We start from the raw sequence: 13,687 nt of genomic DNA, 5'->3' as shown, positions 1-13,687 counted from the left end.
GTGTGTGTGTGTGTGTGTGTGTGTGTGTGTGTGTGTGTGTGTGTGTGTGTGTGTGTGTGTGAGAGAGAGAGAGAGAGAGAGAGAGAGAGACGGGGGGGGGTGCACATCTACAGAAAATGGTGGAAGCTGTTGTGATTGTGGTAGCTGTGATGATGGTGGTGGTGGTGATGTTAGCTGTGATGATGGTAACGATGGAAGTTGTGGTGGTGGTGGTGATAGCTGCGATGGCGGTGGTGGTAGGTGTGGTGGAATGGTAGCTGTGATAATGATAGTCGTGGCGGTGGTGGTGGTGGTAGCTGTTCAGAAACGACTCTCATTTGAGCAAGTGCTTACACCAACGCGAAACGTTTATTTGGACAAGTGCTGAGCGGCCTGGTACGGTCGCGAGGTGCTTGTATACACCAGAACAAAATAAACAATAAAAAAAAAAAAATCATCAACAGACTGTTTCACTATATGAGTAAAAATGAAGTGACTTTAGCCTAATCGTCACTGGTTTCTATCATTCCTAAAAAAAAAAAAAATCTTCAAATATATATTAACACAAGCTGTTATTTCTGTTTTCTTGTACTGTTATCGGTCGGAGGGTAAGAGGATGTCGATACCTTTCTGTTGTACTAAACCATCTTTTGAACGGCCTGATGTGATCATGAGAATTTTTTAATATTAGTTTCGGTTAAGTTACGTTGGGATAATTTACGTTAGGCTTAGATTTACGTTAGGTTTTGGTGGGAAAAAGATCATTAACCTTTTCCCTCGAAGAATCTCCTCAGCTGAATTAAGCCGTTCCGCATTAGCCAGAGGAAAATAATATTACGTTACTGTGTAACATCAAAAAGGTTGCGGCAGTTCTTCGCAAATATATTTTTAAAAATACTGTAGATTAAAGAAGACAGCCGAGCTTGCTTAATCCTAAAATTACCGACAGGTAATAAACAAGCAAGCAAATACTGAGACAGACACATCGGTAAGTAGGTAGGTACTAGGCTGATAAACAGAGAGCCTTTGTGTACAACTCACCCAGTGTGCGTCCCACTTGTTCTTGACGAAGGCCGGGCCCAGGGAGCGGGCGGGGTTCATAGAGGCTCCCGTCAGAGGCAGCTGAGGCGGCACCATGGTAGGCGGACAGCAAGGCAGGAACACAGCAGGCAGATGGCAGGGCAGGTACCGTAGTACAACGGCGGGTAGGTGGCAGGGGAGGACGGCAGCGTCGATGACAGAAGAGGCGGCAGAGAGACGGGATGGCAGGCAACACAACGGCAGAGAAGAAAAAAAAAATTAAGGTGATGTACAGAGAAGTGCACTCAGGCTACAAGAAAATGAAGGGTGTGGACGTACAGAGAAGTGCACTCAGGCTACAAGAAAATGAAGGGTGTGGTCACTCTGGCGGGTGTGGCCCAGCTCATAACACACATGTCATTACTTAACATCATGCGCCATCACCCCACATAAAACATCACACAACACGCCATCACTCATCATATCGCATCACAACACACCACACTACACGCCCATAACACTACATCACACACACTACACCACACGCCCATGACACTGTGTCACATACACCACACCACACTCGTTCGTTTCGTTTCGTTTTTGAAGGGTCCAACATGCTTGCATGCGTTGGCCTTGGTCACCTAATGGTGGCTCTCCATGCTGCTCGATCTCTGACTGCTTCCCTGTTTAGTCCCTTATCCATGAGGTCACACTCAGTGACCTTGTCCCAGGTCTTTTTCGGTCTACCTCTCGTTCCCCTGCCCCCAATATTAACACTCCTAACTTTCTGCACACAATTATCATCCCCCATCCCCTCCACATGCCCACACCATCTCAGTCTACCTCTCCTCATCACAACACCAATACATTCCAGTCCCATCCTACCTCTCAACTTTTCTATCGTAAACCTAGTCCCTCCCAGGCCTCGCACTCAGGGACGCATTGCACATCCACCTGATCATTGCCATTTCTGTACGCTTGAGCCTGCGAATATCTTTTTCCTTTACTGCCCAAGTCTCACTACAATACAGCAGTACACTCCTAACATGCCGCATACAAAAATCCCTTAGCACGAAGGGGGAGCCCTCTCAATGTCAGGAGAGGCAAGAACTCCCTGAACTTTTTCCAACCACTCATCACTCAAGCCAAAGCTAGCTCCAGCCCCACCTCCAGTATATAACATGTCTCCCAAATAACAAAACTTTTCCACTCACTCAAGAGACTCACCAGCAAGTTCAATCCTTTCACACCTGGCAATCTCCACATGCTCTTCCCGACACACCGCACACATGAAATCATCATTATCTCGCTCCACACTCCATCATACCACATCAAACCATCACCACACACAACTCTCACACATCATCATCCCACACACCACCTTACAGCACCACACTACCACACATCAAGCCACGAACCACCATACCACACCACCACCAAACACCAACATGCAGCATCACACCACCTCACACCACCATGCAGCACCACACAACCACACACCGTCAAACCACACTCACTACCATACACCATCACATCACACACCAGCAAATCACATCATCACACAACACCATGCAGCCCCACACTACTACACACAATCACACACCACGTACCAGCATACTACACCAAAACCACACACCATCGCACACCACTACACATCATATGCAGCCAAATCCCACCACACACTACCAAATAAACTTACCGCTAAAAAACACCAATCAGCACACACACCAAACACCGCATACCACCTTATCATACCACTACAAACCAAGAGAGAACTATAACTCCAATCATCCGGAAACTAAATGGGTCCACAAGAAAATTATGCAACTTTGGTTTTTCACTGACCTGACCTAAAATAAATTCTCTCTCTCTCTCTCTCTCTCTCTCTCTCTCTCTCTCTCTCACACACACAATACCGCTTTAGGAAAAAATTATTAAGAGTGTCTATATTCATTCTTTGAGGCAATAAAGGACTGGATTATCGTTAGCATCATCATAATACTCTGACTGCCCACTACAGTTCGTTCATCATAACTTGACGAATAATTTTCGTCTTTGTTCAGCTTATTTCCTAAAGTTCAATGGTACAATAAAGCCATATTGTATACTCAGGCACTACATCTTTTCTATGGCACGTCTTCATGACTAACCATCATATTTTAGTGTTCTCTTGCTTCAGTTCAGCTTTCAAGATAGAGCGATTACATTTTAGACCGAGTTACACTGGGCAGAGAAGGAATATACTGTATATTAAACTCTTTCCATTCAATTACTTTTTTTTGTATCTCCAGATGATTTTCTTCATCTCAGAATAAACTTTCCGAGCTGGAGGGGTTAAGTATGACTTTGATTAACCAGTTCAGTGCGGAATATCTTTCTTAAGTTGAAGAAAATCGTCAGAAAGTAGCAAAAACAAATTAAAAAAAAAAAAAAAAAAAAAAAAAATCATCAGATTTATGGGGTTAATATCTTGCTCCAGGTCAGCTTTCAAGATAGAGAAATGGCAATTTTGACCGGTTAAAATGGACAGCGTATGTATACCTACGTAGTAAAATGCTAGTGACTCACCCCGACCAGCGAGCAAGCCATATAAGCAAGTCCCACGGCGATGGCGGGGTTGCCGAAGCTCCGCCTGTAGGGATTGACGGAGGCGAAGTAGACGAATACTACGACGAAGGTGAGCAAGAACTCGAGTCCCAGGCCCTGCCATGGTGTGATGAGGGTGGACACTGTGGTGGCGCCAAGGTCACCGCCGTAGCCTGAGGACGTGGCTCTGTGGGGGAAAAGTAGGCTAAGTGAGATGACTGCTGGGACAATGGTGGGGAATGGGTGAGGCAAGATGGTGGTGCGTCCTTTCAGTACGATGACTTCATTTACATCACTCTTTTACCACCACCAGATAATTTAAATCAGCTTAGGAGAAACGTTCCGAACCGGAGGAAAAAGTTTCCAATTACTAGGTCAGTATAAGAGGTCTCCCTCAAGTTAACTACAATCGTCCAGTGGTGGAAAGAAAAAGTAAACAAGACGCCATAATGTAGTACAAGGAGCAAAACGTAAAATTAAGAGTGCACAGAAGGACTGGAAATGATTATGTGGTGGGACAAAAAAAAAAGGGGGGATTGGACACGAGAAATGATCAAAGTAAAGATGTAATCACCACAGTTCACACTGCATAAAAGCACACTGGCAAGTTACATACTGTATTGCACAGAAATGACAACAAATAGACAATCAGGGCAACGAAGTGACATCCCTGACTTGGAGTGAGAGGAACAGGTAGAAAATAAGATGTAAAGACTGGATGGACCGGGCAAACAGCAAAAAGATTACAGTTAGAAGAGGTGGGAGAAGCCTTCATCCTACAGTGGACACATGGACGACGACGGCGAGTATGATGATGATGATGATGGGGAGCAGAAGGATGGAGAACAGAAGGGTGGAGACTTATGAGTGAGTGATGGGTGATACAGGGTGGTGAGATGGGGAAGAATGGTGGGTGAGGCAGGGTGAGAGGGTGGTGTCGCCGAAGGAGGGTGGTGGGGTTGAAGTAGGGTGATAAGGATGAGGCAGCGTGGTGGAGGCAAGGCAGGGTGGTGGGTGAGGTAGGATAATGGGGATGAGGCAAGGTGATGGGGCTGAGGTTGTGTGGTGGGGGTGAGGCGTGTGGTGGGTGAAGTATAGTGATAGGGTGAAACAGAGTGATGTGGGTGAGGCAGCGTGGTGGGGATAGGGCTGGGTGGTGGATGACGCAGAGTGATGGTGTGAGGCAGGGTGATGGGGGTGTGGCAGTATCGTGAGGGTGAGGAAGAGTCGTGGCGGTAACTATTATAGACTAATTCAGGATATGAATTAAAAGCTCCATCAGGTACACAATAATTGTTTCAGTCTAGACATTATTTCAATACCCAACTAATTACACTATCGCTGCAGTACTTACAACATAAAAGGATTTATCTTTTACGGGGGACTAATACAATTACTTCAGTTCGAGGACGTTTATTCTACTTAGAGGGCGCCCCAGATTTGAATGGATAAAGGAAGGCTATATAATTATAAACTCGTTCAAAGTCTCACCTGCACACAGTGAAGTAATATGGAGATGGTAAGAAAAAATTAAGACGTTATCGTACTGAAGGGGATGATATGGCTGTTTTGATTATTTATATCTATACAGTATACTGTAACCACAATAAAATTATATAACAACACAAATCGGAATTTATAATCGCTCACAATTCTCACTTGTTGGTTCACACGAGTTCCTTTCGATCACAGTCCTTATCTCAACACCATGAATCAAAATCACTCAAATACCAACCTTCAGAGATGTTATACAATACTGTATTCACTCACTCACTCACCTTTAACATTCTATCTACTTTAGAGCACTGTATAAATTTTGCTCTACTGTATACTCGTACTTCGTCATATAATTCCACTAAAACACCACGTTTCATAACATATCTACAACACACCTCCACCCAAGTCACATACTCTCATTCAACAATATATCTACCATACTGAAAGTAACAAGCAAGCAGCCGTCCAAGTGAGCTATAATCGAATGAAAAGTAGCAGATTGGTAGATGATTAAACAGTTCCCACCCTGACGAAATATGAGTGGGGAATTGGGGTTTGTAGTGGGAGTGATGCATGTGAAAGTCTAGTGTTGTAATGGTTATGTTTAGGTGTGCCTGAATCTATACATGTCAACAGTATGAACCGACAGGGTGGGACCATATGCAAGCATATGAAATGACATACTGGTACTATCAGCACCCACTTCTTATGTCCGCCACGGCTTGTATTTCGTACCATGGAAGGGAAAGACGCAAAACGAGGAACACGCTACCACCACAGCTCCATCTACTATGCATCACTACACCTCTACACTCGACAGCTGACTTCCACTTACAAGTCACATACCACCACATACATACTTCCATACCATACCTTACAACCACACATCACATACCACACGCAACTAAACCACCACGCGCTACCACAAACCCTCGAACATAAACACACACACACACACACACACACACACACACACACACACACACACACACTTTATAAACTTTCACAATTAAGTACTTATTACATAAGTGTGCGTGCGTGAGTACTAACAAAAACATTCAACATTCCCGCTACCCTTGTCTTTCCCACATACCCTTCTTCCCATAGTCCCCTCCTCTGTCTACGCTCAAGGAAAGAAAGAAAGAGAGGGAGAGAGAGAGAGAATGTGTGTGCCCGTTTTTGCGTCGATAAGTCCTGTTAGCAGCCATCCTGATATTTCTAACCTTGAGCCGTATTCTCTTGGACTTAGACTGCTCCCTAACGGATCTTCCCAAGAGATGCATTTTGTCCGTTACCTACGCCTTAACCTCCTGTGCCCGCGTTGGCTGCATCATTTGTACGTGTTCTTGATATCACCACACTGTTTTATTTACTTTAATGGAGGTTTTTCGAATTAGAGGGGCATAATATTGCACTGGATCTGAGTCACCGTAGGGTAGACTTTTAGAGCCGGTAGGGTAGAATACTAAATCGTACATAATCTGAATAAATATAAAAATACAAATCCTTCATTAACCCTTTCATTACTAGTGCTCTCTAAGCTGAATATACCTGCCTGGTAGGAGCAAGGTTGAAATATAAACGACGTCCTCAGCCTGAATGAGTTAATAATCACTTGTACCTTTAGGCAACTGGAAATTTTTCATGATCGACAATTATGAATCAATAATACGTAACGTAGCCTAAGGTAAGAGAGAGAGAGAGAGAGAGAGAGAGAGAGAGAGAGAGAGAGAGAGAGAGCGCAATTAGGTATAAAAAAAATTATGGCCGATATAGGGACTACTCATCTCTCCGAAGCTTCTTTTCCCAATTAGGCTAACTCCTCTCGGCCTCTCTCTCCCTTCCTAATTCTTCAAGGATGTTTATTCTCTCTCTCTCTCTCTCTCTCTCTCTCTCTCTCTCACATCCCAGTTCCTGTTTCCATATGTTCTTTTATTTTTCTTCCACTAACAATCTCAGGGTATTCCCGCCTCCCCTTCCCAGTACCTTCCTTACCTTCCCACCTTCTACCCACCTCTGCTACTACTACTACTACTACCAACATTATTACCACCACTACCACTACCACAACTAGTACGACCACCACTGGCAAACAATAACCATCGCAACTACTATCATCACTGTTACCACTGTTACTACCACCACCATTACAATAAACACTTCTAACACTACCATCACCAACACTACCAACACCACAATCTACATCACCAGAATCAACACCACTAGCACTACAATCATCATCATTACCACTACCACTAGCCTACCTCTGCCAACACTATCATCACCATCATAACACTAGCTACCATCACAAGCACGAATCATTACCACTACAACTTCAGCATCTTCATTAATGCCAAAACCACTACCACTGCAACCATCGTTACCATCATAACACTACTACTATCACCACCAGCAACACCATCACTTAATACCACTACTACCAGTACCACCACTACTACTATTGCCACCACTGCCACCACCACTACTACCACCATTACCAACACTTGCCGTGGTGGTGTTTACTTATGGTTGTGTTGGCAGCCGTGGGTGGTGATGGCCCGGAGGAAGGCTTTATTAATGCCAGTTAGTGCAATCAGGAACTACCCCCCCCCTCCACCTCCACCCCCGCTACTCGCTCACCCTCTTCTCTATCCTCCTCTTCTCTTCCCTCACTACCCCCATCCCCGCTACTCCTTCACCCTCTTTTCCCTCGTTCCCTCACCCCTCTCGCCCTTTCCCCTTCGTCTCTTCATGTCTACCCTTCTTTCACCCGTTCTCTTCTCTTCCTCTTTCTTCTATCCTCATCTCTTCCCTCCTTCCTCCATCCCTCTTGCCCTCTTTCCCCTTCTCATAAAGTCTACCCCTCTTTACCCCGTTCTCTTCTCATCCTCTTTCGCCACTCCTCTTCTATCGTCCATCCCCACATCCTCCTGTTCTTTTCCTAAATCTCTCCCCTGCTCCTCTCCCACTCCCTATAATTCTCCAGCCCCCTCCCTATCTTTAGCAACTTCCCATCTATCTTCTTCCCTCCCTTCTTCTTCCTCTCCATCATTCCTATCCTTTCTCTCTTCTCTCCTCTCCTCTCTTCTCCAATCGCCCCTTTCCTCCTCTACTCCAACCCCTCTGCATTCCCCCTCACAGTCTCCTCCCCCTCTCCTCTTCCTTTCTTCCCTTTAAGCATACTTTCCTTTCTCCCTCCTCCTCTCTTCCTTTCGTCAGAGGTGAAGAAAGGAGGAATGGAAAAAAAAGGGGAAAAGGAAGGAAGACGAAGAGAAAGAAGGGAGGAAGGGTTACCAAGGGAGGTGAATTATGCATCAAAGATATTGACACTCGCTATAAAAATGTGTAATATAAACAGCAGTACGAAGGAGATGGAGGAGGAAGAGGGGGAAATATAGAGTTAGGAAAAAAATATATTCTGTCCTTTCTTTTTTTTCTTTAACTGCATCTCTTCCATCCTCTACTTTACCCACTCCTCGTTTTCCCTCCGTACCTCTCTCTCTCTATTCCTTCCTTTTTTTCCTGTATCTTTTCCTCCACACTCTCTCTCTCTCTCTCTCTCTCGTCGTTCATTCAGCCATTCATTCATTCACTTTCTCCCTTCACATTCCAAACCCCTCTCTCTATTAATCCCCCCCCTCCCTCCTTACTATTCAGCTATCGCCTTTCATTTCACTGCCTAGAGTACGGTAGGTAGGGGTGCCTAACACCCACTCACGCTATCTAGTGCTGCCTTCAGATGACTTTTTACTAGGTGACATATCAAAAGGTCTCATGTAACCCAGGAGACTATTTACTACACGGGTAGTAAACACACAGTCTACAACTGGACGCCTGTTGGCCATGTAGGTTATAGAGCTCTTATCTGATATAGTCCATACGTGTCGGAGGGAAGGTTAGGGTTAATAGCTCTCATATTGCCTCCTAAGGAAGAGCGACTGGTCACATCTGCCTTACGTGTTTGGACTGAACAATCTTGTCCCGGGCCCCGTAGCTTCTGATAGGAAACTAAGGACTCGACGATGGGTGAATGAATGGACGGAAGGCTGGATGGATGGATAAAAGGAAAGAAGGAAGGATAGATGGATTGAATGATGAAAGAAAACATAAGACTAATATCATAAATGTCGGTCCATGTCGCTGGGACCGTACCGTTTGTATGATCTATGTATCAATGTTACTCTCCGTACTTCTCTGCCCCTTCCCACGCCCCCCTCCCCCCTTATCCACCTGACCTCTACCGCCTTGCGACCTATGACCCCATGGGAACAGCCACGCCACTACCTATGCAAATTCTCTCTCTCTCTCTCTCTCTCTCTCTCTCTCTCGTTAACGTTTCCGTATGAATACAACTATCCATTCATCTATATATCTCTCCATCTATCTCTATTGATCTCCCTCTATCTACATACCTATCTATCAAGTCTACTGTTTGATGTCACATCGTATACGAGGTGTGGCAAGGACAAAGGGACCGATCATCAGGCCTTTCTGTACCTACTCAGTAACGACGCCTTTCCATGACACATTACCCGACACATACATACAGAAGTACTGCAAATTCATTCATAACCTGCATACTCGTACATATACAGAAACTCTTACATACATATACACGCTACATACACAAGGTACATTCTATGATTTTCTTCCCTTGATGCACCTAACATACTGTACATATATACAAACCAATTCTCTCTCTCTCTCTCTCTCTCTCTCTCTCTCTCTCTCTCTCTCTCTCTCTCTCTCTAATTGGGAGGTTACAAGGAAGAGAAGAGGCTTGGTTTTCTCATTTCTACCTCCCTCCCTCTCTCCCTCATACCACGCTCCCCCTCCCTCATCTTTTACCCCCTCCCCCTCTCCCTCTCCTTCATCCTCTTTTCCCCCTTCCTCCTCTCTCCCTCAACATCTCACGGTGCCTCAGATAAGAAACAAACGCCTTTCAGACTGCCAAAAGATGTCCATTTTATACGTGGAGAAAGTGGCCAACAGTAAAGGAGACGGAATAACGAGGAGTTGGTTATCACGGAGGAGGGGACGGAGAGTAGTGTGGGTTGATGGAAGGAAAGAAAGAAGGACGAAAGGAATGAAGGAAAAGGGATGGAGGGAGAAACGAAGGAAGGAAAGAAGACAGAACGGAAGGAAGGAAGGAAAGAAGGACGAAGGAAAGAAGGAAAAGGGATGGAAGAAGAAACGAAGGAAGGAAGGAAGACTGGACAAAAGGAAGGAAGGAAAGACGAAAGGAAAGAAGGAAAAGGGATGGAAGGAAACGAAGGACGGAAGGAAGGAAGGAAGGGAACTAACAAACGAACAAATAAACAAAAATAAATGAATGAATGAATGAATGAATGACGGAAGGAAAGAAAATAAAGGAAAAATTGTGGATGAATGAGAAGCACAGAAGAAAGAAGGAGGGAGAGGGGAAGAAGTGCAGAGGTTGGCTGGAGAGAAAGTTACGATGAACAGAGGGAGATAAGGAATGAACGAGGAATGTAGCGAGTAAGAGAGTGGAAGAAAAGAGGATGAGGAAGGAAGGAAAGAAGGAAGGAAGAAAGGAGGAAACTGAGGGAGAGTGGAAGATACAAGAAAGGAATGAAAGAAGGAAGATAGTGAGATGGTGCAAGACAGGAGGGGGGAGCAGGGGGAGAGAAGGTTGGGAGGGACGGGGAGAAAGGATGAAAAGAGGAATGACAAAGGCAGGAAGAGAGGAAGATGGAAGACAGGAAGGAATGGGAACGACAGAAAGGTGAGAAGGAAGAGGGTAAGTAGGAGAGGGGACCAAAATACGGAAGAAACGAGGGAGAGGTGATAGGGAGGAAGAGGAAGGTAGGAACAAGAGACGGCGAGAATGAGGAAGGGAAAGTAAGTAGGTAGACAGGCGCGTAGGCAGGACTCAGAAGTTAGTATGCAGGTAGGTAGGCAGGAGGGTAGCTGGGACAAGATGTTAGTATGCGGTGAGTATGTTAGTAGGTATGTAGGTACGTACGTAGGCAGAGGTGAGACAAGACGTTACTAAGCGGCTCAGTAGGTAGATAAGTAGGAGGTAGGTAGATAGGTACCGTATGTAAGCAGGAGATAGGTAGGTAAGTAGGTATGTACTGTAGGCTGGCGAGCACGCGCATAGGCAGGGTGGTAGATAGAAAGGTAAGTACGTAGGTAGGACAAGAAGTTAGTATGCGCTCAGAGATACTTAATTAACAAAGAGTGACAGGTAACTGAAAACGAGAGAGAGAGAGAGATTAAATGTGTGGGTGGGGATGGAGGGAGTGAGGGTGGGAAAGGAGAGGGAGCACTGAGGAGGATTATGTAGTAGTGAATGGATGTGAGGGAGGGAGGGAGTGGGAGAGAAAATGGGGGGAGGAGGGAAGGAGCGAGTACGAGAGAAGAAAATGGGGGTAGGAGGAAGAGGATGGAGGAGGAAGGAAAGTATGATGGATGGAAGGTGGGAGGAAAGGATAGACGGTAGGAGCGAGGGAGGAAAGGACAGACGTTAGGAGCGAGGGAGGAAAGGCGAGACGGTAGGATGGAGGTAGGAAAGAAAGGGGTAGGAAGGACTGAAGGAAGCAAGGATGGAGTGGGAAAAAAGAAGACACGAAAAGGAGGGAGAGAAAATAGAGACGGAGACAAGGTGAAGAGAGGAATGCAGAGAAGAAAAAAAATCCAACAGAATACAATGAAACGCAAACAGCAGCCTGACTACTGGCACTCCGGAAACCGTCTGTAACACTTTGGTTCGTATTTTATGTGGCGATTTTGTAACATCTCTTAAGCCTCAGCGATGTATTTTGCACATTATACCCCAATATTTTCGTGTGGGTTCTCAATACAAATTATGCCGATACTAAAACGATATAAAGAGCATGAAGGGGACTGTTTAAGTGTAGTATGCAAAAGAAATGGGTAAGGATGAGGTGCCACGATGCCTCCTATGCTAATTGGAACATGATCCTCCGACATCGAAACTGACATAGGGATAGCAGGGCAGGATTTTTTTTTTTTCCACCCACCAATCCCTCTAGCCGCTAGGGGGATTGGTGGGTCTAGCCGACGCCGGAAGGATAAATAACAGGGAAACTTCATGGGAAAAGATGAATGCAAAACTTACTGATCGCCATCCCAATATCCTAACTTGCAGAGGAAAACTGTGTACTCTCTGGAAAAAGGTTCCTCTAATGTTTAACCTATTCTTTTCTTCCCTCTGCTGGTTAATATTCCCGACCTGAGAGAAGCTTGGTATGTTTCTCTGGCCATAGATTGTTCTCTGATATGCTGCGTCGGAAGGGGGGGGAGGGGGTTAGTGACAGACTTCCTTAAGTGTGAAGCAGAAGCAGTGTAATACTAAGAGACTCTTGGTCCCTAACTGTGCATATACTTGCGATGTTTTACTCAGGTTATATCCTTCGTTACCTGTACCGGCATAGGAGAAAAACAATGCAATACGGTGAGTCCTGGTAATACAAAATGGTTCATACTTTGCGCAACTCAATTCTCACGTGTTGCGGCGATGGCTCTGCGTTTCCAGTGCTACCTTACATAATTTTCTACTTGCTATTCCTGCTTATTGAAGAGTCTCCTATTCTACGTTCGCTGATTGCACGACTGACTAGGAATGTCATTATGCGGCCAAAACATCGTCCCTCCTCAGAAAAGCAGCCAGAGCCGTCCCCGCAACACACGAGATTAGATTTATAGACCACTCTGTATGTCAGTTGTGCTCCAAAATACCACAACTTTTTCCGCAGACTTAGCACTGTAAATTGGGAAGAAAAGGCTAATCATTTATATAAGCTGCAAAGGACATTTAAAGAGGTTATTTTTCGGAAAATACTGAAGATTTAATTGCATAAAAATAGTCTAAAAAACAACATAATATGGGAACCTTCAGTATACACCAAAAACGTACAGTAATATTTAGCAGCCGGGGAAGCAAAATACTTATCTAAGCGACTTTTTAAATGGTGGTATTGTATCACAGTCTGCAACGTTGCAAGAAAGAGGGGGAGGGAGAGAGGGAAAGAAAATCAGGAGGGAGGGAGGGAGTAGACAGCTGAAGGAAGGGAGGGGAAAAAAAAAAAGGGAAAGGAGGAGACGGAGCAGTGGGAGAGAGGAAGAGAGGAAAAGATGAGGGACGGAAACTGATGGAGCAAGTGAAAAAAGGAAGGAAACGGAGAGAAGTTTGAAGGGAGGTACGAAACTGGGTGGGGGAAGGAGGGAAGGAAGGAGGCAACTAGAAGGGGGGAAGAAAAGGGTCACTGGGAGGGGAAGGAAAGGAAGGGGGTAGGTGGGAGGGGGAGGGAAGGAAGGGGGTAGGTGGGAGGGGGAGGGAAGGAAAAGGGTAAGTGGTAGGGGGACGGAAGGAGGGGGGTGGGTGGGAAGGGGAGGGAAGGAGGGGGGTGGGTGGGAGGGGAAGAGAGGAGGGAAGGACCTAGGAGACGGGAAGGAAAGGGAAGGAGGATAATAAGAGGGGAAGGGAGGAGGGAGGAGGGGAAGGAGTGAGGAAAGTAAGGGGGAGGATGAGAATGAAGGAAACTGAGAGGAGAGAGAAGAAAGGGGGAGAAAAACTGCAAGAAATGGAAGAGGGAAGGACAAGAGAGAGGGAGAGGGA

The 13,687-nt window shown here is 45.5% G+C and overlaps 1 protein-coding gene across 1 annotated transcript in view; it reads right to left on the bottom strand.

Annotated features, from left to right (window-relative positions):
• Window positions 1-13,687, bottom strand: part of LOC145401407 (neurogenic protein big brain-like) — a 102,993-nt gene that overhangs the window by 41,164 nt on the left and 48,142 nt on the right. Inside the window, exons 3-4 of the mRNA XM_080273745.1 lie at window positions 3,568-3,772; window positions 1,021-1,101 (exon numbers count right to left, since the gene is read on the bottom strand). Coding sequence (XP_080129871.1) covers window positions 1,021-1,101; window positions 3,568-3,772 — 286 coding nt within the window. The remainder of the gene's footprint in view (window positions 1-1,020; window positions 1,102-3,567; window positions 3,773-13,687) is intronic.

Source organism: Coenobita brevimanus, chromosome 55 (genome assembly GCF_032717465.1).
Source record: "Coenobita brevimanus isolate Jiangsu-jjx chromosome 55, ASM3271746v2, whole genome shotgun sequence".
NCBI classification, from domain to species: domain Eukaryota; kingdom Metazoa; phylum Arthropoda; class Malacostraca; order Decapoda; family Coenobitidae; genus Coenobita; species Coenobita brevimanus.
Note: the sequence above shows the minus strand (reverse complement) of the source record. Positions and strands in the feature narration are given on the sequence as shown.